Below are 22134 nucleotides of genomic sequence, written 5' to 3' on the forward strand. Positions count from 1 at the left end.
AGACTGTGAGCCACAACTACTGAAGCCCATGCGCTTAGAGCCCGTGCTCCACAACCAGCGAAGCCACAGCACTGAGAAGCCCTCGCACTGCAACGAAGAGTAGCCCCCACTTGCCACAACTAGATAAACCCACGTGCAGCAACGAAGACCCAATGCAGCCAAATAAATAAATACATAAATAAGAAAAAAAATTAAAAAAATTAAAAAACAAAAGCTGAAGATTCTAGATTTGATACCCAATTGTTTGGGGTTCCCTGCTCCAGGACCCCTTCTTCTACTTCCTGCTGCTGGGCCTCCTGTTCCTTGTGTGCCCATTAGGCACCCTCTTTTCCTTCCATTCCCTACCCACTCTGCCCACCCAGTTCTACAGATCCCTACATATTCTTCATCTGGTTGGTTACTGCCTCCTAGTCTAGGCCTGAACCCTAGGGATCAAGCAAACAAAAATTCTGAAGTACTGTTTGCCTAGGCCCTAGAGTCCAGGGTATATACCTAAGAGGATTTGCTTAGAGGGTGCACCCCTATACTTTTATAAAATAATATACATTGTTTTCCAAAATGCTTTTTACCAATTTATACTCCCAGCAGGAGTGTTTGAAGTTTCCTTTGCTCCACATCCTTGCCAACACTTATTATATCCTGAATTTTTATTTTGCACTTCCCCAAATTATCTTTTTTTAAAAAACAAAACCAATGAAAACAAACAAAAAAACCCCTCTCTTTCTCGATCATGGAAAATAATAGCAATTTAGAGCAACTCTCATGTACAACTGCTCTGCTTTCATAAAGACACTGTGGATGATGAACTGAAAAGGCAAGAAATGAAAAGCAAACCCACACATGTTAACACAGGAGTCCCAGCAAAGCAATCCTGGGACTCAGAAAGCCAAATAAAAAGGTGTGAACCCACAGAAACCATAGCTAAAGTCACCTGCTGCAAACTAAAGGCCTAACTAACCAGACCAAAACAGAGATGTCTTGAACTCTCTTACTGTCCTCTTGGAGTAGCTGATTTCAAATGCCAGCCTTTAAAAGAAAATTTGTAAGAAGCTAGAATTATAGTAGGTTAACTTCAGTGCCCATACACAGCACTTACCTTCTGAAGTCCCTCTACAGTGGCAGGCAGGCTAATTAAGTCTGCAGCTGACTTGACATTGGCTTTGAGGTGGTTTACTGCAGAAGTCAGCAGAGAAATCTGAAAGGAAATGAGTAGTAAACAATGAAAACAGAATTTGTAGAACGAATCCTCCCTTCATACACGCTATAGTTGATGATGATGTCAAGGCACCTTTGGATATCATGCGATTCTGCGATCTAGACGTTCTGCCTGGTCAGCTCACAGGAGTAGAGGAACTCTGCAGAGTACCTTGGACAGACCTGAGATGTGGGAGGTGGCAGTAATACCCCTTCCCTCCCTGACCAATTTAAATACCAGTGCCAAAGAGGGAAAGGGAGGCATTATTCTTTTTTGGGGGTGTGTGTTGGGTTTTGTTGCTGTACGTGGGCTTTTCTCTAGTTGTGGTGAGTGGGGGCTACTCTTCTTAGTGTGGTGGCTTCTCTTGTTGCGAAGCATGGGCTCTAGGCATGCAGGCTTTAGTAGTTGCAGCACTTGGGCTCAGTAGTTGTTGCACTTGGGCCCTAGATCATGTGGGCTTCAGTAGTTGCAGTGCATGGGCTCAGTAGCTGTGGCTTGTGGGCTCAGTAGTTGTGGCTTGCAGGCTCTAGAGTGCAGGCTCAGTTGTTGTGTTGCATGGGCTTAGTTGCTCCGTGACATATGGTATCTTCCCGGCCCAGGGACTGAACCCATGTTCCCTGCATTGGCAGGTGGATTCTTAACCACTGTGCCACCAGGGAAGTCCCCAGGCATTATTCTTTACCTCACTCCTGGCAGCTACAAGATCCAAAAATCTCAAATTACCCAAATGATGCAGTGATTGCAACACAATCCTTCAACAACTGGACAGGAAGAAAGCAAGTGATCAAGGACCTCTGAAGGATTTCACTTTGGTAAAAAATACCACCTCACTTATTTACTGAACTTTTGTTCCTGCCCAAGTGGGAACATATATTATAAAGTAAAAGCCCATCATCACAAAATACAGTCGACAGGAACTGAACCCTGACAACTTGAATGGCACTTTCAACTACTTGGGGATTTAGTTTTGGTTTAACAATGTGATTAATATTTCAAACTCAATAGCTCAACCAAAGCACTACTTTGTACCCTGAAGGGGCTCAATAAATACCCAATGACTTGCTGGCTGACTGATATACTGAATGTATTAAAATAGGAATTGAATCAAAGTAAAATGCATCTTCCCTTCTGTCATTTAGGGGTAAAATTCTAAATAGCTGGACTTCTCTCTTGAATGAGGACTGGGGAACCCGTGTAATACTCAGTTTCAGGCTGTAGAGATCATATGCTAACAACCTTGCAATGTGGCTCGAAACTTAGTTCCACACTGCTTTCCTGTCCCGAATTCTAGGATGAGGACACAGATCTACCAATAGCAATTATATTCAGAGTGGCCTCAGAGAGTAACCACGAAAGTTTCTGGGCACTTGTGACATGCCTAACCCTGTAGCAGGCATCAGATGGATACAAGACAAAGTAAACTTGACCCCTTATTCTTTTCTTCAACAAATGTCTGGTACCTTCTCTGTGCGCAGCACTGTGAAGAAAGTGGCAAACAAGACCATGAGGTTTTGCTTTCATGGAGCTTACATTCCAGTAGAAGGTGACAGAAGAACAAACAAGAAAAGTATTAGATAGTAGTAAGTACTACGTACAGTATTTATTTAAAGAGAGCTCTTGGAGTGAGAGCAGGGTTTTCTGACAAGGGAGAGCAGTGAGGAGCCCTGGAACTCTCCTCCCTCTTTCCTTTTAGGAGGGATATATTCAGGGGTGTCAGACCACTTTCCTTTGATTCATCCACTCACTCATTCATTCCTGCAACAAATATCTATTAAGCCCTATGTGATCCCAGTGGTGAACAACACAGATGTCAGTGATCTTTGGTGTTTACATTTTAGTGCAAAGAGACAGACAATTTCATATAAGAAAAATATTAGTTAGTGGGATGCATTAGAGGAAAATTAAAATAAGGTGACTTGATGAGTGATTGAGTAGCTACTTTAGATTGGACTGTCAGAGACGGTCCCTATTAGAAGATGAAATTTAAATTGAGATCTAAATAATAAGAAATTAACCAGACAGAGATCAAAAGAAGTACATTTCAGGGCAGAGGGAGTTGCTTGGGCAAAGGTCCCAGTGTGGCGAAGAGCCTGGCATATTTGAAGGACAGAAAGAAAGCCTGGGGGCAGGAGCAAAATGGGTGAGAATAGGAGACGGAAGCGGGAGGGGGAAAGAGTGGAGGAGGGAGAGGGAGGGAGGGAGGGAGAGGGAGGGGTAGAAGCAGACAGGTAACTTTAAAGAAACAAGCACTAAATGTGATACTGAATAGTCTGAGAAAAGAATATTAGTGCAGGCTAAAAGGGACAGGCTTCACTGAAGTAGGACTCAAGTCATACTCTGATAGAGAAGTGAGAGTTTTATATATAGAAATAAATCAGCTATCCTTTCTAGGGTAGAAGGGTGAGTGTGGCATCAGGGAATAGGTAGGGAGCAATAGCAAGAACAGGCCCAGGAATACTTTTCCTTCATAGCAGTTCTCAGAGTGACAATGATTTATTTATGTGTGATTTTAAATTAAGATTTCTCTCCTTCACTAGACTATAAACTCCATGTCATCAACAGACCATGTCTGTTTTATTTTCTATAATACGCCTGGCACAAAGACAGGCATTCAATAAGTATCTACCAAACGAATGAATGGCTAAGAATGAACACTCTATGTCTGGGATGGACACTGAGAAGGCCAGTCCAAGCAGAGTAGGGAGTAGAGGCTAGGAAGTAGGAGATAAGGCTGCATACGTGTGAAATCATTTCCTCATTGGTAGTATGGTATAACAACAATCATCTCATAGGGACGTGTGATGGTTTTAAAATATGTCCACAAACTCTTTGATAGCCCTCCCTTCAAGAGGTGGACACTAATTCCCTTTCCCTTGAGTGTGGCCTGCACTTAGTGACTCACTTTTGGTCCACAGAATAAAGTGCAAGTAACAATGGGCAACTTTGGAAACCAGGTCATAAAAAGCACCATGTCTTCCTTTCTGCTCTCCCTTGGATCACTCATTCTGGACAAGCCAGCTGCCATGTTGTGAGAACACTCAAGCAGCCCCACGGAGAAGCCATGGTGGGGCAGACTGAGACCTCCTGCCAACAGCCATGTGAGTGAGGATGCTTCAGTCCCAGTCAAGCCTTCATACGATGCAGCCTCGGCCTTATACCTTAGCTGCAACCTTAGAGGGATCCTAGCCAGAGCAACTCAACTAAGCTGCTTCCACATTTCTGACCCAGAAAAACTGTGAGATAATAAATGTTGTTTTAAGTCATTAAGTTTTGGGACAACTGTAATACAGCAACAGATGACTAATACGGGCTATGAGGATTAAATGAGATAAACAACTAGAGCTCTCAGCACAGTACCTGATACAAACAAAATAACAAATAAGTGTTAGCTCTTTAATAATGAAATTTTTAAAATAAGCGCTTAAACATGCAATTCTCCATAAGTGCTGCAAAATATTCAGAGTAATCTTCAACATTCCAACTCTATTCATTTAAAAATAAAATGGGTGAGAAAACTCCGCCCCAGAGAGATACTCTCAGCAAACTATAAACCTCTTAAGAGCAGCAAATGCATCAAGGAAGTTTTAACACATGCCTTTAAAAAGATATGAATAATTCTGAGGTTTGAAAAGCACATAAGGAAATAGGCATTCTCATGCATTGTTAGTGGAAATGTAAATTGGAGAAGACTTGTTAGATGGTTATCTACGAGTTATCTGTCACAATTTGAAACGTTTATACCCTTTAATTCAGTAATTTTATTTCTAGAAATCTGTCCTAAAGGCTACTTGCTTAATCAAAAAGAATAAAATACCTAGGAATAAATCTAACACTAATTCCCTTTCCCTTGAGTGTGGCCTGCATTTAGTGACTCACTTTTGGTCCACAGAATAAAGTGCAAGTGACAACGGGCAACTTTGGAAACCAGGTCATAAAAAAGCACTGTGTCTTCCTTTTTGCCCTCTCTTGGATCACTCATTCTGGACAAGCCAGCTGCCATGTTGCGAGAACACTCAAGAGCCCCATGGAGAAGCCATGGTGGGGCAGACTGAGACCTCCTGCCAACAGCCACGTGAGTGAGGAAGTAAAAGACCTGTACTCAGAAAACTATAAGACACTGATGAAAGAAACTGAAGATGACACAAACGATGGGAAGATATATCGTGCTCACAGATTGGAAAAATTATTGTTAAAATGCCCTTACTGCCCAAGGTAATCTACAGATTCAACACAATCCATATCAAAATACCAACGGCATTTTTCACAGAACTAGAACAAATAATTCTAAAATTTGTATGGAAACACAAAAGACCCCAGGTAGCCAAAATAATCTTGAGAAAGAACAAAACTACAGGTATCATGCTCTCTGATTTCAAACCATACTATAAAGCTACAGTAATCAAAATACTACAGGACTGGCACAAAAACAGATGCATAGATCAATGGAACAGAACAGAGAGCCCAGAAATGAACCCACACTTACCTGGGCAATTAATCTACAACAAATAAAGCAAGACTATACAATGGGGAAAAGGCAGACTCTTTGATAAATGGTGTTGGGAAAACTGGACAGCTACATGTGAAAGAATCGAACTGGACTACTCTCTCACACCATGCACAAAAATAAATTCAAAATGATCTCAAATGTAAAGACCTGAAACCATAAAACTTCTACGAGGAAACACAGGCAGTAAGCTCTTTGACATTGGTCTTATTAATATTAATATATATTTTTTGAATATGTCTCCTTAGGCAAGAAAAACAAAAGCAAAAATAAACAAATGGGACTTCATCAAACTAAAGTGCTTTCATACTGTGAAGGAAACTGTCACCCAAATGAAAAGGGATCTTACTGAATGGGAAAAGATATTTGCAAACTATATATCTGACAAGGGGTTAACACCCCAAATACACAAAGGGCCCATACAACTCAACAACTGAAAAACAAACAACCCAATTAAAAAATGAGCAGAGGATCTGAATAGACTTACAGGCACATGAAAAGATGTTCAGCATCACTAATCATCAGGGAAATGCAAAGGAAAACAGCAATGAGATACTGTCTCACACCTGTCAGAATGTTATCAAAAAGATAACAAATAACAAGTATTGGCAAGGGTGTGGAGAAAAGGGAACCCTCCTGCACTGTTGATGGGAATGTAAATTGGTGCAGCCACTATGGTAAACAGTATGGAGATTCCTCAAAAAACAAAACAAAACAAAACAAAACAAAACCAGAACTACCATATGATCCAGCAGTTCCATTCCTGGGTATTTATCCAAAGAAAATGAAAACACTAATTAGATAAGATAGATATATGCAAGTCTATCTTCATTATAGCATGATTTACAATAGAAAAGATATGGAAGCAACCTAAGTGCCCATCAATAGATGAATGGATAAAGAAGTTGTGGTGTGTATGATACACACACACACACACACATATATATACAATGGAATATTACTCAGTCATAAAAAAGAATAAAATCTTGCCATTTATGACAACACCGATGGACCCAAAAGATATGCTATGTGAAATAAGTTGGACAGAGAAAGACAAATACTGCATGATATCACTTATATGTGGAATCTAAGAAACAATTGAACAAACATAACAAAACAGAAATAGTTACAGATACAGAGAACAAAGAGGTATTTGCCAGAGAGGAGGAGGCATGGGGAGAACTAAGTGAGGGAGACTAAGAGGGACAAACTTCCAGCTGCAAAAGAAATGAGTCAGGGGCATGAAATGCACAGTGTGGGGAATACAGTCAATAACTATGTAATATCTTTATATGGGGATATAAGTCATGAGACTTATTGTGGTGATCATTTTGAAATGTATATAAATATCAAATCACTGTTGTATAACAGACACTAACAGTATTATAGCTCAATTATACTTCAAAAACAAACTCATAAAAAGAGACCAAATTTGCAGTTGGTTACCAGAAGCAGGGTCGGGGGGAGTTGTGAGGGGAGGGGAGTTGGAGGAAGGTAGTCAAAAGGTACAAACTTCTTGTTATAAGTAAGTACTAGGGATGTGATGTACAATGTGATAAACATAATTAACACTGCTGTACGTCATATATGAAAGTTGTTAAGACAGTAAATCCTGAGTTCTCATCACAAAGGAAAATATATATATTTTTCTACTTCTTTAATTTTGTATCTATATGAGATGATAGATGTTCAGGAAATGTACTGTGATAATCATTTCACGATGTATGTTAAGTCAAATCATTATGCTGTATACCTTAAACTTATACAGTGCTGTATGTCAATTATATCTCAATAAAAATGGAAGAAAATAAATTTAAAAAGATTACGCTCACAAGCATAAAGATGTACACTCAGGACTATTCACTGCTTTCTTATTTGTAATAGCAAAAGACTAGAAACAATCTAAATGTCTAACTCTAAGGATGTAGACATACTGAGTAAACAGAAAGCTGTAGAATATATACCTAATGACTCCATTTAGTCACACGTACACGTGTGCATGTGCACACGCTAACATATAAGCTAATTCACATTAAAAGCTATTATGATTCTGTAAATGCATACGAAGGGGACTGTAAGAATGTAGCCTAGACTACTGACAGCAAACAACTATGGGGACAGGGAATGTGTGTGAATGTGCGTGTATCTGTGTGTGATAGGGGCACATACAGAGATGGAGGTGAAGGAGAATTTTCGTAAGAGTTCTATGTGTATTTTATTATTAAATCTTATATAAGAATACCTTTACATATTACCCATGAAATTTTAAAGACAAAAGATGGGAAAGGAATATACACACAGGAAAAACACACCACAAAGCTCTGGAAGGGGTGTAACAGTTTTCCTTGGCTGGCCCTTTCCCCATGCCCTCCACTAGGCCTTCCAAGACTATCGTAACATGCTCAATCATGAAGTACTGGGAAGCGGTCTCCCCCATATGTGTTTTACTCAGTGCCCCAAATCACGTGCACAACTGGCTCTACACTAGCCTGATGGGCAAGGATATGATTATTCCAAATGCCCTATCAATTGTGTGGTTACCTTTCTCTCACCTGCAGGAACAACTCCTTCCACTGACAACTGGCCAGATCTTAAAGGGACAACAAGCTGTGTTCTAGGTCGAGGGATCCAGGTAGAAACTACTCTCCCAGGTACTGCACTATCCCAAGGCTGTGGCAGAGCCTGATGTTAGTCACAAGTATCCCAAGAATGGTAATGGTCTCACAAATGGCCAGTGTGGCTGGCTGACAGCTACCATTTCACCCAAAACCAGAGGAGCAGCTGAAAGCCAAGGCAATGTAAGGTGTCGTGCTGTTCCATTCTCCCCGCACCCCAAACGCTCTAGGCCTAGGGTATCAGCTGTCTCACAGAAACAGTATGCTCAGGAGAGCTGACCACTAATTCTCCAATTACCAAGCAACACTTAGGACTTCTAACTCAATTATAAGACCTGGACCACACAATGGTCACTAGGACTCAGCTACAGTCCCAGAAACTGCAAAGCTGGATTCCATTTTTCAGCATTCCTCTCCCGGGTGGAATAATGTCCAGATCTGTGGAAAATTATAGCAAAGCTACATGTGTAACTAGAATAGAGAGACAAGGGGCACTCTCCTGTTATTGATATCTGGGACTGCTTTGGTCTCTGACAGACACATTCTAGAATGTCAGATTGGATTCAAGCGTTATAGAACTTATCTCTAAAGTCACACATTGCAATTCAAAGAGTTTAAAAAGTTGAATTAAGTACAAACCATTAAGGAAAAATCCCCCACATTCCAGCCAAAAGATGAGTCATGACTTTCATGCATATTACATGACTTTTCATTAGTGAAATTAAAAATAGCTACTGTAGACCATTTGCTTATTAGACCATTTTATACTATAAAGTCTGAAATGCTGCTTTTTTGCTTTGGGGTTAAAATTAAGTGCTCTTTAAATAGTAAGTAAAAAAGTTACTAAAACAGACAATCATCAATGATGAATGATTATGAGCCCTGATAGGGACTTGACTTCACATCCTTTCAGCTTTATCTACTAAGCACCTACTGCGCCCATAGAGAATATAAAGATGGAAGGCAGAATAGAAAATTGGAAAGAAAACAGGCTCCTACAACTTGAATATTTTGTTAGCACTGCTACACAGCTGTTGACCTTGGGCAAACTGCTGTTGACCTTGGGCAAACTACTTAACCTCTTTGAGCCTTAGTTTTCTTATCTATAAAATGGAGATAGCACCTCCTACTTCTCAGAGCTATAGAAGCAAATAAGGAGATCTCATGCGTAATGCAAATAGGCGCCGGCATAAAGAAGGTATTTAGTGAGTGGCAGTTACCATCTTAAGTGCTATCACCATCATTACTGTGCTCAAAGCTCAGAACACAATATACAACCTTCTGGTATAATTAGATGCCTCAAAACGGTAAACTCCATGACTGGCTACTATAAAGAACCCATAATTTGCCCCAGAGAGATGCTAATTATCTCTCAGTGCTTCACGGTGGTTTACTTTCACTTGATGTACTCTCTGGCCAAACTGCTCATTTGCTCTGTGAATACAAGCAAGACCACAGTTTATCCTATTTTTCTTGTAAAAAAAGGAGTGAATAGCTGCTTTTCCCTTATTAGTGAGAGTCCAAGGCTAAATGATAACTAGTAAATACTAGCGGCTGCAACCCATCAATTATTTCATGTATATTTTTTAAAAATGAAAGAGAACTGAATAAAAAATAAAATATCATAAGGCAGTATAATATTAAGGGCAAGTGACTGTTTTCAGAAACTTTTATTTCAGTTACATACATGTATGTATGTGTTTACTGGGTAATGATGGAAAGTATTTCTTACTGTGGGTTCCAAGCAAGAGTTTGAAAGCCACTGCCCCAGGCCACTGATCTCTGGTTGCAAGAGCTGAACTGCCCCACTCCTGAACTATTGCTCAAAGGAGGGGGTAGCTTCAAAAATATTGGCAAGTACTTTATTCTAGCACAGTGCTCTCCGCCCCAGCTGACTCTGAACTTCCTGACTCCACTTTGAAGAACAGAATACCCTCTTAGCCACAAGAGGGATGACAAAGCTATTTTTAAGCACTCTGTGGGTGTACCATTTACTTGGCACTTGAGTTTTCTTTTCAATGCACGTCTTTCTTAACTAAGCCACAGAAACTGAGAACAGGGGCTATAGCCACCAAGTGGCAACTGCAGCACCTTATTCATATGAGATGCTCCATCAACATCCTCTGAAAATGCTCTTTTCCCCAGGCAGAGTCCCTCTTTTGGAACCAATGTGAGATCTGGCCAATTTAGGGACTGAAAATTTTGACTCTAGGCCTGCTTGCCTGGCCAAGGTATGTAACCAACTCTGCCATTTCTTCCAATGCTATTCTAGAATAATAATTATCATTAGCTGCTGCTAAGTTTTTAGTACAGCATATAGCACTACACCCCAAGGCTGTGTCTATAAGTTTGTAAACTCAAACAAGATAAGCTCTCATTATATAATAAGAGCAAGTCATCCAATTTTCTTGGGGGTTAGACAACACTGTTCTTAACTTTAATACCTACCCTGCTCCTTAGGAAAAGTTGATTCAAGAATTTCTAACTTCCTCTAAACTGCTCTACTTAGTAAAACTCTGTTCCTTTGCAGAAAGGGTTAACATTTTCAATATTTGGTAAATGCATAACTATTACCTATTTTACATGATTTTAATGTGTTGGAATCATAGTATGCAAAGCACCATTTCAAAGAGTAAAGCAATCTGAAGTGAGTGCCCTATACTTACAGATACATACTGAACAGACAAAATGAAATATTCATAGCTTACAAAGAAATAAAATCACACTTTTGCTACCTGCTTATTCATTTCTGTGATGTTTATCCAGACTTTGTTCAACCCCAGCTCCCCAGATTCAATCTTCTCAAGTTGTTTTTGTTTGTTGAGTAGTTCTTCGTTAAGTTTGGGAATTTCTTGGAATGAGCTTTTCTGATTAGATTCCACTGAAAGCAAAAATAAGAACAATAATAAAGAGCCATACACACTACACACAGCTAAGAGGGGGTACATTCGTTATATCTCATTTGGGGTTTTTCAGGAGCGATAAGACGAGTAAAGGCACTCTGATTATGTAAACAGAATGAAATGCAGTAAACAACATGATTACTAATTCACGTTCTTTCAACATAGAAAGCAACTCATCTAAAATTTAGTATAGTAATACTCAAAAGAACTTATTTGGCTCTTTTCCTGGTCTTTAAGATCAGGAAATGGAGATTTTTGCAGACACCCTTTAGATACAACATATAATGCCAATAGCAATATTTTATATTTACACATCTTTATAGTTTGCAATAAACTTTTATGTAATTACTCATCTTGTAATCGAGCCCCTACTATGTGCCCAGCCCTGTACTAGGCACTAGAGCATACAAAAGACCCTGAAGCTCTCAGTCTAGTGGGGAGCAAGGCGTCACCCTAGACTTACTATACAGTGTGACAGATGTTATGACAGAGGAATGCCTAAAATGCTTTCGTAGCACAAATACATCTCTATATATTATGGATGGGAAAATGAGGCTCAGAAGGAACAAGTGACTTGTCTATGTTTCATAGCTAGTAATAAGCAAGTCAGGATTCAACAATCAAACCTTCTGCTTCTCTGACCAACACTCTAGTATATTTCAGCTGTCACAGATGCTCAAATCCTAACACCCTCATTAGCACAAGACCATTTTTAAGTTCTGCACTAATGACCAAACTGCTACTCTGCCTGCATGACCAGAAATGGAGATGGCTGATTTATCAATACTGTCCTTCTCTTCCAAATTCTTTTCCCTTACTCCCTATCTCTTGAGTGATAGGGAGGAATGCTTGGGAGTAGAACATTCCTTAGAATAACTATGGAGGTCTTTTGGAGTACCTGGTTCTAGAAAAAAGAATACTGAGCTAATGAGTCTCGAGGCCAGCCAGCAATTTTGGCTTAAGGATCAAGTTACTCCTTGGCCTCAAAGAACAAATACCAAGCCTATCTGCTTTGCTTTTGGTCCCAGATATTTCAGTAATCCTGCCTCCTTTCCTCACAAATGTCTTGGAAGATAATGAAATAAAGGACAAGGGGCTCTGAATTTTTCGAAAAGGTATTTAAACCAGACAAGCAGGTGGTCTTATTTGCACTGTCCTCTTGAAAAACAAGAAATAAAAATAAACTTATTGAAATATATTTAGAGTAGAAGCATAATTCAAAGAAAGGTTATTTAAGTTTTACAAGATTAACCTCATTTAGCCAAGAGAATGGCTTTCACACACACAAAAAACTCTTGCCAAGTAGTCCACAGTGGTTCAGCCTAGGGAATGACGTGCCCCAGGCCCTACCCCATCGTCTCTCAGGAAGTCCTGCTTTAGACAGTTTAGGTGCTGGCATATCTACTGCAGCAAACCAAAGCCCACAGAGCAGCTGGACTGACAATTCCAAATCTGTTTCATTCAGCTGGCTGGCAAATGCAGTCAGGGTCCCAGGGGAAAGCTGCTCAGTGATAGAAAGCAGGTCTAACAGTCCAGGGTACAATTCCTAGCATCTCCTGAACAGAGTACTTCCAGGGACTGGTATTAACAAGTACTCAATAAATATTTGCTGCCTGATCGACTGTCAGGTCTATTACATGTATACACTTCAAATTGGCATTTCTAAACAAAGAAATTTCCTGAAAATGGAAAGCTCAGCTAAGGTGCAAATTACACTGGTGTCCTAAAAACACAGGCACAGAGCAGTCAGAGAAATAAATCCCTGGAAGGCAGAACTGAGCAATGTTTTGAAATGTATAAATAAATAATTTGCTATATATAACCAAAACAAGCTGTAGTACAAACGTAGAAGGCCCAGCTGGTTACAGAGAGCTGATGGCACAGGCACGAGTCGTCAGTGGGTATTTGCAGTTAAACACTGCTTCTCAGAACCTCATTTCCAAGTTATGATTACTACTTACCAAGAAAACAATGGCCTTAAAAACACCTTGTAATACTGCTAAGGACAACATTAAGGAGGGAAAACAACTAGAATACAAATCTCATTCTTTCTTATTCTGTACTCTGATCCCACCAATTGATAAAACATATAAGTCAGGAAGATCCTGGCAGAGAATGGTGGCCTACCCAATTCCATTGCCTGAATCAGAAGCTCAGAAGAAAACCAAAGTTAGTATTTCAATATATTTTTTTTCAAGCAACATCACTAGGGACATCATTAACATACTCACTAAGGATTAGCTGTCCCTAGGTCAGGCCTGGAACTTAACTAACTGCAGGCAGCAAAGAGACGCTGGGGTGGAGGAAAGCTAGGATGCTGTGATTCCTAGGGCTTAAGATAGGAAGGAAACAACTCGAATTCTAGTTCTGGGGTCAGATTTCTTTATGACCTTGAGAAAGCCTGGTGGTCAGTTTCCCGGTGTGTTACAGCTGCTAAAGTTAGGGTATTTCTGATCTACCTGAAACTGGTTCCTTAGCTTAGAAATTTTTTAAAAAATTTAATTTTATTATTTATAATAAAATTCAGGTTGTGATTGTAGCTATGCACTAATTGTTAGTTAAAACGAAGACTGAGTAAAGCATCTTCTGGGTATAACTTTTCCTTTTGTACTTTATCTTTGCTGTTGTTGTTTTAAAATTTTTATTAGCTGTAGAAAATTAACCCTTGAAACCTAGAACCAGAGATCTCAGTGTTGCTACAGGAAGATCTTTAGGCAAAAACAGGTTGAAGCTTCCACGCCAACACAGCTTTCAGAAAAAGTACTCTGGATGCACAAAATACAGCTTAACAATTTAGAATATAGAAAACTCTTCAACTTAAAGTTTCTTAAACTTTAAAACACTCATGAGACACATATTTGTTTGTGACTTGGCACATAGTAAGCACTCCATACAAGCGGGCTATTATTATCACTGCTCAGCCCTATGTTTCTATAGGTTTTTCTTAAGGAGGAAACTGTCTGACAGACACGCCCACATTCTTTCTCAAATGGCCCTGTGAGGAGGAAGGAAACAGCCTAGTGTTGCTATGGCCACTTTATAGTTGGGCAATATGAAGTGGCAACAGGTAGAGATTAACCAAGGTTCTAGAATCCTGGATCTTAGCCCTTCCCTCCTGCACTGTGAGCGCTGACCACAATGCCATTATTTCAGATACTGTTTGTCCTCATAAGCACTGTTTTTTGTTTGTAGATTTAAAAACGAATAACTGTTACTGCATTCAAGCTGACAGCTAACAAAGAGTTTAAAAATCCTGAAAGGAACATATAATTGCTTCATCAGTGGGCAAAAATCTTAATTCAGTGTGGTTCACTCTGCCCAAGAACCTGGAAGAGAGTCCAAAATTATACTCTGAAAAGGGTGACCACTTACTTGTTCTAAATTTTTCCTTGAGGGCATCCAGATCTTCCTTCAGAGCAACTTGCATCCACACCAAGCCAACGCAGGCCACAACACAGGCGGCAAGGATGACAAAAGCACAGAGGGGATAACAGATCTTGCAGCATCGTAAATAGTCTCCCCTGATCATAAGAACAAATCCAACCAGGAGTACAAAAGAGATTATGAATACAGTCTTATTCAAAATACCACATGTGTCGCCATGCAATTATCATCTCTAACGAATAGCCAGTTAATATACCATGGAACACAGGGTAACAGTTAAATCTGAACATCAGGTTGAAGATGTCTAAATAATATGACCTATAAAAAGTTCATCTCCTGGGGACAAAGGTTTCAAACATCACATGAAACAGAGGGAGTTCCTGTGAGCTACAGGAAGCACCTGTGGGCACTGCAGCTCACTGCCATCACCATCAATTCAGGTCTTTGGAAACTGGCTCAGGTTAGGGAAGTGGAAAGACCAGAGCGTCTCTGCCATTCCATCACTGTACTGTAATTCACTTATCTATTTCTCTCTCTCAAATACATACTCACTCAGAGGACCTTGTTTGAGTTTACTGAAACTTTATAAACTTTTGAACAAGTTTTACTGCAAGTGCAATGAAAAAAATTACAACGGCAGGTTTAAGTGGACACCTGGTACACTCCAGCTTATTGGCTCAAAAGAAAGAAAACATAGAAAGGGGTTAGATTTCACACCAAACTTCAACGAGCACTCAATGTCTAAACTAACCCAACAGGGTAACTATTCCAGTTGACTATTCCACTTCATCAGATCTTCACAGCCCAAATCCAGGATTGCCCAGAAGTGCCTCACCTAGCAAAGCTCATTTGAAACCAATCTCTTCCTTTAACATAAAAGGACATGGTCATTCTAAACAAACCTCAAAGGATTCAATCTCTTTTAGCACCCTAACCTTCTGCCTAGCTCTTGCTTCCATGTCTTCAGCAGCATACTCTTTTCTTTTAACGTGCTTCCTAAGAGAGTCCAAGGGCACCTTCAAGGATCCCTTCAGCCCTTTCCTACCATAACTCCCAATTCCCAATGCCTTTTTGCTCACTATTGGATTTGTCTAGTGGCTGCACCACCTAAAAGTGATTTGAGAAAAAGCTGCCTCTTCTTTTTGTCTCCCAGCCTCCATTTCTCTCAAGGATCATACTTTTTTTTACAGAATGTCCCTCACCATATTCCCCCATCACCAAGATTCAGATCCATCAACAGTGCAAAAACAAAGAAACAAACAAACACCCCAAGGGAAGTTCCCGGGTGGCCTAGTTGTTAGGATTTGGCGCTTTCACTTCGAAGGTCCGTGTTCCATCCCTGGTTGGGGGCACATCCCACATGCTGCCAAAATACAAACCAAAACAAAACCCCCAAAACAAAAAAACCCAATGACAACAACCCCCCCCCCAAAAAAAAACAACAAAAAAACTCCAAACAACTAAACAAAAAACCCTGCAGTCTTAAGGTCCCTGTCTCTCCTATACTTAACGAAAAGACCTAGTTCCCAAAATTTCTCTGTTCCTATGTCTCTACCCTTAGCTTCGTTGCTACTCGCACCTTGGTCTCTCTGGGCTCTTGGCACGCTCCCCAAGTCCACACTTCCACACTAGATTCAGAGCTCTTTGTACACTTAGATAGATCTCTACCTTACCCTTCATTCAGAATCTGAACTCATCTTCTCCCTAACATTCTTTCTCCCTCTGTGCCTTCCAAGGTCTACACACTTTTTTCTTTCTAACAACTCCCTTCTCCTTCCCTTTAATTTGCCCCCTTGGTAGTGCAAGGAGATGCCTTTTCCCCAACCCACCCCTCAGCACTGCGTTACTCACTTGACAAAGCGAGAGCGATTTCCATTTACACCAAATTCCTCCTCCTCTGAGCTGGACTCAGAGTCGGAGTCCGGAGGCTCGGTGCGAAGCAGGCGGTGGCCTGAGCCTTTCTTGGGCTTCTTTCTCCGGCTGTCCCCAGCCAAGCCGATCAATGCATTGAGCTCTTTGCGCTTTTTCATCTTCTTGTGTGGGGTAAGTGGAGCACCCACTCCTGAGCTGCCAGGTTCGTACCCGACGCCCAACTCTCTCGAGGCTTTGGAGCTGCCTTCCAGGGTGAGGAATCCTGGGCCAGAGCCCCTCCGGTCACTCCCACCCAGGGGTGGGACTGACCAGATCCGCTGGGGGCTTTAGATTGGAGCCCAGAGGAAACTGGAACTCAGGTGGGTGGGGGAAGTCACATAAAATGGCCAGGGAGCTGGTGATCCAAATGAAATAAAGCCCTAGGCATGGAGTGTCAGTTAGCTAAGAGGGTATTAAGGGGGGGTGGGGGCAACTTTGTCTCCCAAGGAGGATAAAAGTCAAGTCAAGAATGAGAGATTCTCAGCCCTGGCCGGTCGATAATACTTCTAAGAGTGCTCCAGGAACTGGGGAAGGACATACAGATCGGTGTTTTGGACTTCCGGGGCAGAATTTCCAATGGAGAGAAAAAAAGAAACTTGTTCTTGAATGGGAGGAGAGGGGGAGATGCTGAGTGAGACGGTGGGAAGGCGCTGGCCCTTCCCTAGCTGGCGGCAGGAGGGAGCTCCCAGCCGCTACAACCCCGACAGAGAAAAAGCCCGAGACTGAGATGGTCACCGGTCTCCGGCCTCCGTCCTGAGTTTGAGGAGAGTCAGAGGAAGACCCAGAGCCCGGCCTGGAGGGCTCGGCCTGAGAGGAGCCAGTCCTGCGCCTGGGGAGACCCCAGCCCTGCTGTTTGGGCCTGGGGGCGCTGCTCAGCCCACCCGAAGGGCTCCCGCCCAGAGTTTGAGGTGTTCCGGCACAGGCGACTATCGGCAACTTACACGCGCCGCCTCCACTCCAGCCGCGACTCCGGCCCCCGCTCCGGCTGCGGCCGCACCTGCTCCCGACTCGCTGGTGGCGGCGGCGGCGGCGGCCGCGGGCTCCAGACCGGGGCCATCTCTCCAGCCCCAGCTCACTTCCCCTTTGGCAGCGGCCGCCGGCGCCGCCTGCCAGTAACGCGCTCTCCCATTGGCCGCCGTCCGGTGACGTCACTAGAGGGGGCGGTGGGGAGGCGGGGCCTTAAAGGGCGCAGGCTCAAGCGAGGGCAGGCCCCACTTGCCAGTCGAGGAGGCCCCGCCCCCAGGAGGGCCTCTGGGGACCTGTCGCTCACTTGTTCCTGGGCGAGTTTTGTTTCCTGGGGAGCAGGGATGGGCCAGGCAAAGCTGCCAGCTGCTCGACCTACTTGGGAAGTACAGCAACCACCCAGGCCTGCAGTTGGGACTAACCCAGCCTAGAGGCTCCAACCCTCTGACTCTCATGCTGTTTATTAAAGGTTTAGGCGTGTTACAGGTTAATGACCCCGTTGAACACGTTCATTTATTCATTCCGTAAATATTTACTGAGAGATGACCACGCCTCAGGAGCAGTTCTACCGCTGAAGATACAGCAGTAATCAAGATAAGCACTGTCCCTGCCTTCCTGCATAGGGTTGCCCGATTTAACAAATAAAAACACAGGACACCCAGTAACGTTTGAATTTCAGGTAAACAATGAATATTTTTTTAGTGTAAGTATATCCCATGAAACGTCTGGGACATTGTCATACTTAAAAGTTAATTCTATTTTATCTGAAATTCACTTTTAACTGGATGTCCTGTGTTTTATCTGCCAACTCTATTCTTGCAGCTTATACTCGGGTGGAAAGAGAGCAATAACATATTAAATGTCAGGAGGTGATAAATATTATGGGGAAAACTGAAACATGATAAGGGGAAGGGGAGTGCCTCTGTGATAAGGGGACCTTTGGTTAGAGATTGGGAGGCAGTGAGGGAGTGAGTTGTGCAATGGCTGAGGAAGGAGTGACCTGGAAGACCTGGTGTGGCTGGACTTGAAGAGCAAGAGGAGAGTGGTAGGAAATGACGTCAGACAAGCATCAGTTGCAGATCTTGTAGGGCCTTATGGACCACTGTGAGGGCTTTGGGAAACCATTGGTGCTTTAAGCTCTCACTTGGATTTTTAAAAGATCACTCTAGAGACTTCCCTGGTTGTGCAGTGGTTAAGAATCCACCTGCCAATGCAGGGGTCACGGGTTAGATCCTTGGTCCAGGAAGATCCCACATGCCGGATAGCAACCAAGCCTGTGTGCCACAACTACTGAGCCCTTGTGTGGCAAATACTGAAGCCTGCGAGCCTAGAATCTGTGCTCCGCAATAAGAGAAGCCGCCACAATGAGGAGCCTGCGCACCACTATGAAGAGTAGCCCCCACTTGCTGCAACTAGAGAAAGCCCATGTGCAGCAATAAAGACCCAACACAGCCAATAAATAAATAAATAAATTTATAAAAAGAAAAAAAAAAGAAAAAAGGAAAAAAAAAGATCGCTCTAGCTACTGTGTGGAAAAGAGAATCAGGGACAAATAAAGATGATGGCAGTAGTGGAGATGGTGAGCATTCTGATTGCTTCTTGACCACAGAGCTAACAATATTTGCTGATGGTTTACAGAGAAGGTGTACAAAAAAAGAGGAGTAATAAATGACTCCTGGCTTTTAGGGTGGAACAGCTGGAAGAAGGAATTGCTGTTTACTGAGATGGGAAAGCGCAGATTTGGGGCAAACTTGAGAAGCCAATTCAATATCCAGATGGACTGTTTAGTATATCTATTTGGAGTTCTGGGCAGAGATTGGGGCCTGAAATATAAATTTGAGAGTTATCAGATATAGATGGTATTTAAAGAAAAGTGCTTTGAACTACTCGGAAAAAAAGTCACTTAAAGTAATTTTTATACCCACATTCTTACTGTGGCAATCACACTGTCTTTGCCTAGGAATATCCACCCAAAGTCTGGGCCTGTCTCGTATTTATCTTTATGTGTCTAGACCAGAGGTAGATAATCCGATATACATGTGATGCCTACATAAGTGGGCAGAGTTATATAGAGGTATGAGTGGGGTCTTGGAATCAAGAGATCTGGATGAAATCATGCTTCAAATATTTACTAGCTCTGTCAGCATGGAAACCATTTAAATTCTCTGAGCTTCAGTTTTCCTCTCTGCAAATGAGGATTAACATCTATTTCACAGGACAAATGAGAAGATGCTTGTTAAAGAGCTTTTGAAGCCCCCAAACATGGTGCAGTTATTTTGGTTTTTTGCCTCCTTTTGTTTCTAGAGCTGCACTGTCCAGTATAGTAGTCACTAGCCACATGTGGCAATTTAAATTTACATTTCACTTAATTAACTTAAATTAAAAGTTTAAATTAGGTCCCCAGTCTCACTGGCCACTGTGCTTCATAACCATATGTGGCTAGTGGCTATGGGCAGCACAGAACAGTACATTTCCATCATCATAGGAAGTTTTATTGGACAGTTCTGTACTAGCACCTCCCTGAAGGTCAGGAAAGGGTCTTGACTTCAAGAACCATTTCACAAACATACCCTGTGGTCATGAGAAGCCCCAGACAAAAGGGGTGACTGGCCCAGGACAGCGCTTCCCATGGCCCTCCTGTGTTGTATATGTTACATGTTCACCAAGGGAACCAGGGGCTGAGGAACCCAAGGGAGTGAGGTGGGGCCAAGGATGTATTACCCAGCTACAGCAACATCTGGTCAGACAGGCCCTGCCCTCTCATGCAGTGGATGGGTCATGGGTGGGAAGGCTGGCGGAGGGGAGTTCAGATCTAAGGGGATGCTTCTGCTGGATCTGTCATTCTGTCTCTCTGTCTGCCTGTTTGTCTATTGGTCTATAGATAACACACCCTCCGGTGTTGGGTAAACATCCCATGAGATGCTGAGTCATCCTTTGGAAACTGCCTGCCAGATGTTTCTCTTCTCTCAGGAGCTCTTGGTACCTCCTTAGCCCCATACCTGGGACCCTCAAGGCCAGAGATTAAGCCAACCCTCTCAGAGCGAGGGCTCCTGCACTGAGGAGCCCATGGTGCCCTCCTACACCAGAATTCCTAAAGGTTGTGACCCATCTTTTCATTTGGGGATGTTTATATTATGATCTTGTGTCTGAGGAGGTCTGTTACCCATTCAAAACTTGCCTGAAATGCAATGTGATCTTGGGTAAGTCACTTGCAGTTCTGGTACTCCAACTTCCCTGTCTGTAAAATGGGAATAAGAATATTCCCTGCCCAGCCTTCTGCTCAGTGCTTTTGGGGGGAGGGAGCAGCATGAAAGTGTTTATATGCTGTGAAGTGTCACGTAGTGTGGGTGATGCCTGGTGAATCCTCCTAGCAGCTCTGTGAGCAGGGTGAGCAAAGATGACTTCCTGTGCTCAAAATCCCATCCCGTGTGAATGGCAAAGCCACTTGAGATGCTGTGCTACCTCAAAAGACTCTACAAAGCACTTTCACTTGGGAAAACTGAGGCAGAGAGTGGGGGCAAACTTGCCCAGGGCCATGATCAGATATGGAATCCAGGACTTCTGATTCCTGGGCTGAAGCTCTTTAAGATCCCAGAATCCTCTCTTCTCTGGCATCTAAGTCCACATCTGAACTCTGCCACTTGGCAGCTGTGTGACCTTGGGCAAATGACTGAGCCTCTCTGAGCCTCCACTTTTGTGAAATGGTGGTAATAATAGTACCTAGGACCAGCCACGTAATTTGTGGGGCCCAATGCAAATAAAAATGCAAGTCCCCTTGTTCAAAAATGGAAAAAGCTTTTTTCCATTCTCCCATGATTTCTGGCTCAGCCAGTGTTGCTGTTTATTGCTCACTAGTTAGCGTGTTCCCTTGGGCATGGGGACATTCACAGGGGTGGGAGGCCCTTCGTCATGACTTAGCATGCACCCCCAACCCAGCCCTCCCTGTGCCTGCACCCAGGCACCTGCCTAGGATGAGGTGGGGCAGGGGCACAGGCAGCTGAGAACCCATTCCGTGGACGGCGAGAGGGAGGTGAGGAAGGCAGGACTATGTATGAGCGGAGCCTCCAAGTCCCCAGTGTACACTCCATTGTTTCATCAGACTTTACTTTCAAAACATGAATTCAAAAATAAAATGATTAAGAATTTCAAGATGGTGACCATGCAGCATTAAACCCAACTGTGGGGCACATTTCTGAGTTGGGGGTTCTGTGTAACTGCGCTGGTCGCATAACTGTGAAGCTGGCCCTGATAATACGTAACTCACAGAGCAGCTGTGAAGAAGTAATGTGCCTGACTCATAGTAAATGCTCCATAAAAGTACCTATTCCATTAATGTGATTATTAATTATTAAATGTGATTTATTACAGATTTATTAAGTTTGTTTTTGATGATGACCCATTTGTGGTAATACATCTTCATTTACCTAATAGAAAACGCTGCTTCCATCTGCTACAAGAACCCCTTTTGCCATCATTTTTCTTGGTGTTTTTCTCTGGTTAAAGCGGCGGGGGCAGGGGAGGAACAGAAATGAACATTTAAAAATGCTCAGGTATTACGCATTTTTGTGTTAGTCACCATGGCAATAAGCTAATCCTCACTAGGTAAGCATCTTATCCTTGCTATAACTGAGAAGAAAATGGGTGCTCAGAGATTGTAAG

At 42.4% G+C, this 22134-nt stretch overlaps 1 protein-coding gene across 2 annotated transcripts in view; it reads right to left on the reverse strand.

Annotated features, from left to right (window-relative positions):
* EFCAB14 (EF-hand calcium binding domain 14) overlaps window positions 1-17601 on the reverse strand; it is a 35626-nt gene extending 18025 nt beyond the window's left edge. Inside the window, exons 1-4 of one of the 2 annotated variants that reach the window (XM_057709835.1) lie at window positions 16453-17601; window positions 14590-14738; window positions 11050-11195; window positions 1097-1195 (exon numbers count right to left, since the gene is read on the reverse strand). In XM_057709835.1, coding sequence (XP_057565818.1) covers window positions 1097-1195; window positions 11050-11195; window positions 14590-14738; window positions 16453-16631 — 573 coding nt within the window. In that variant the 5' untranslated portion in view covers window positions 16632-17601. The remainder of the gene's footprint in view (window positions 1-1096; window positions 1196-11049; window positions 11196-14589; window positions 14739-16452) is intronic. The other variant, XM_057709827.1, reaches the window with a different exon arrangement.
* Window positions 17602-22134: the final 4533 nt, after the last annotated feature.

The sequence above is a fragment of the Hippopotamus amphibius genome, chromosome 1 (assembly GCF_030028045.1).
Source record: "Hippopotamus amphibius kiboko isolate mHipAmp2 chromosome 1, mHipAmp2.hap2, whole genome shotgun sequence".
NCBI classification, from domain to species: Eukaryota; Metazoa; Chordata; class Mammalia; order Artiodactyla; family Hippopotamidae; genus Hippopotamus; species Hippopotamus amphibius.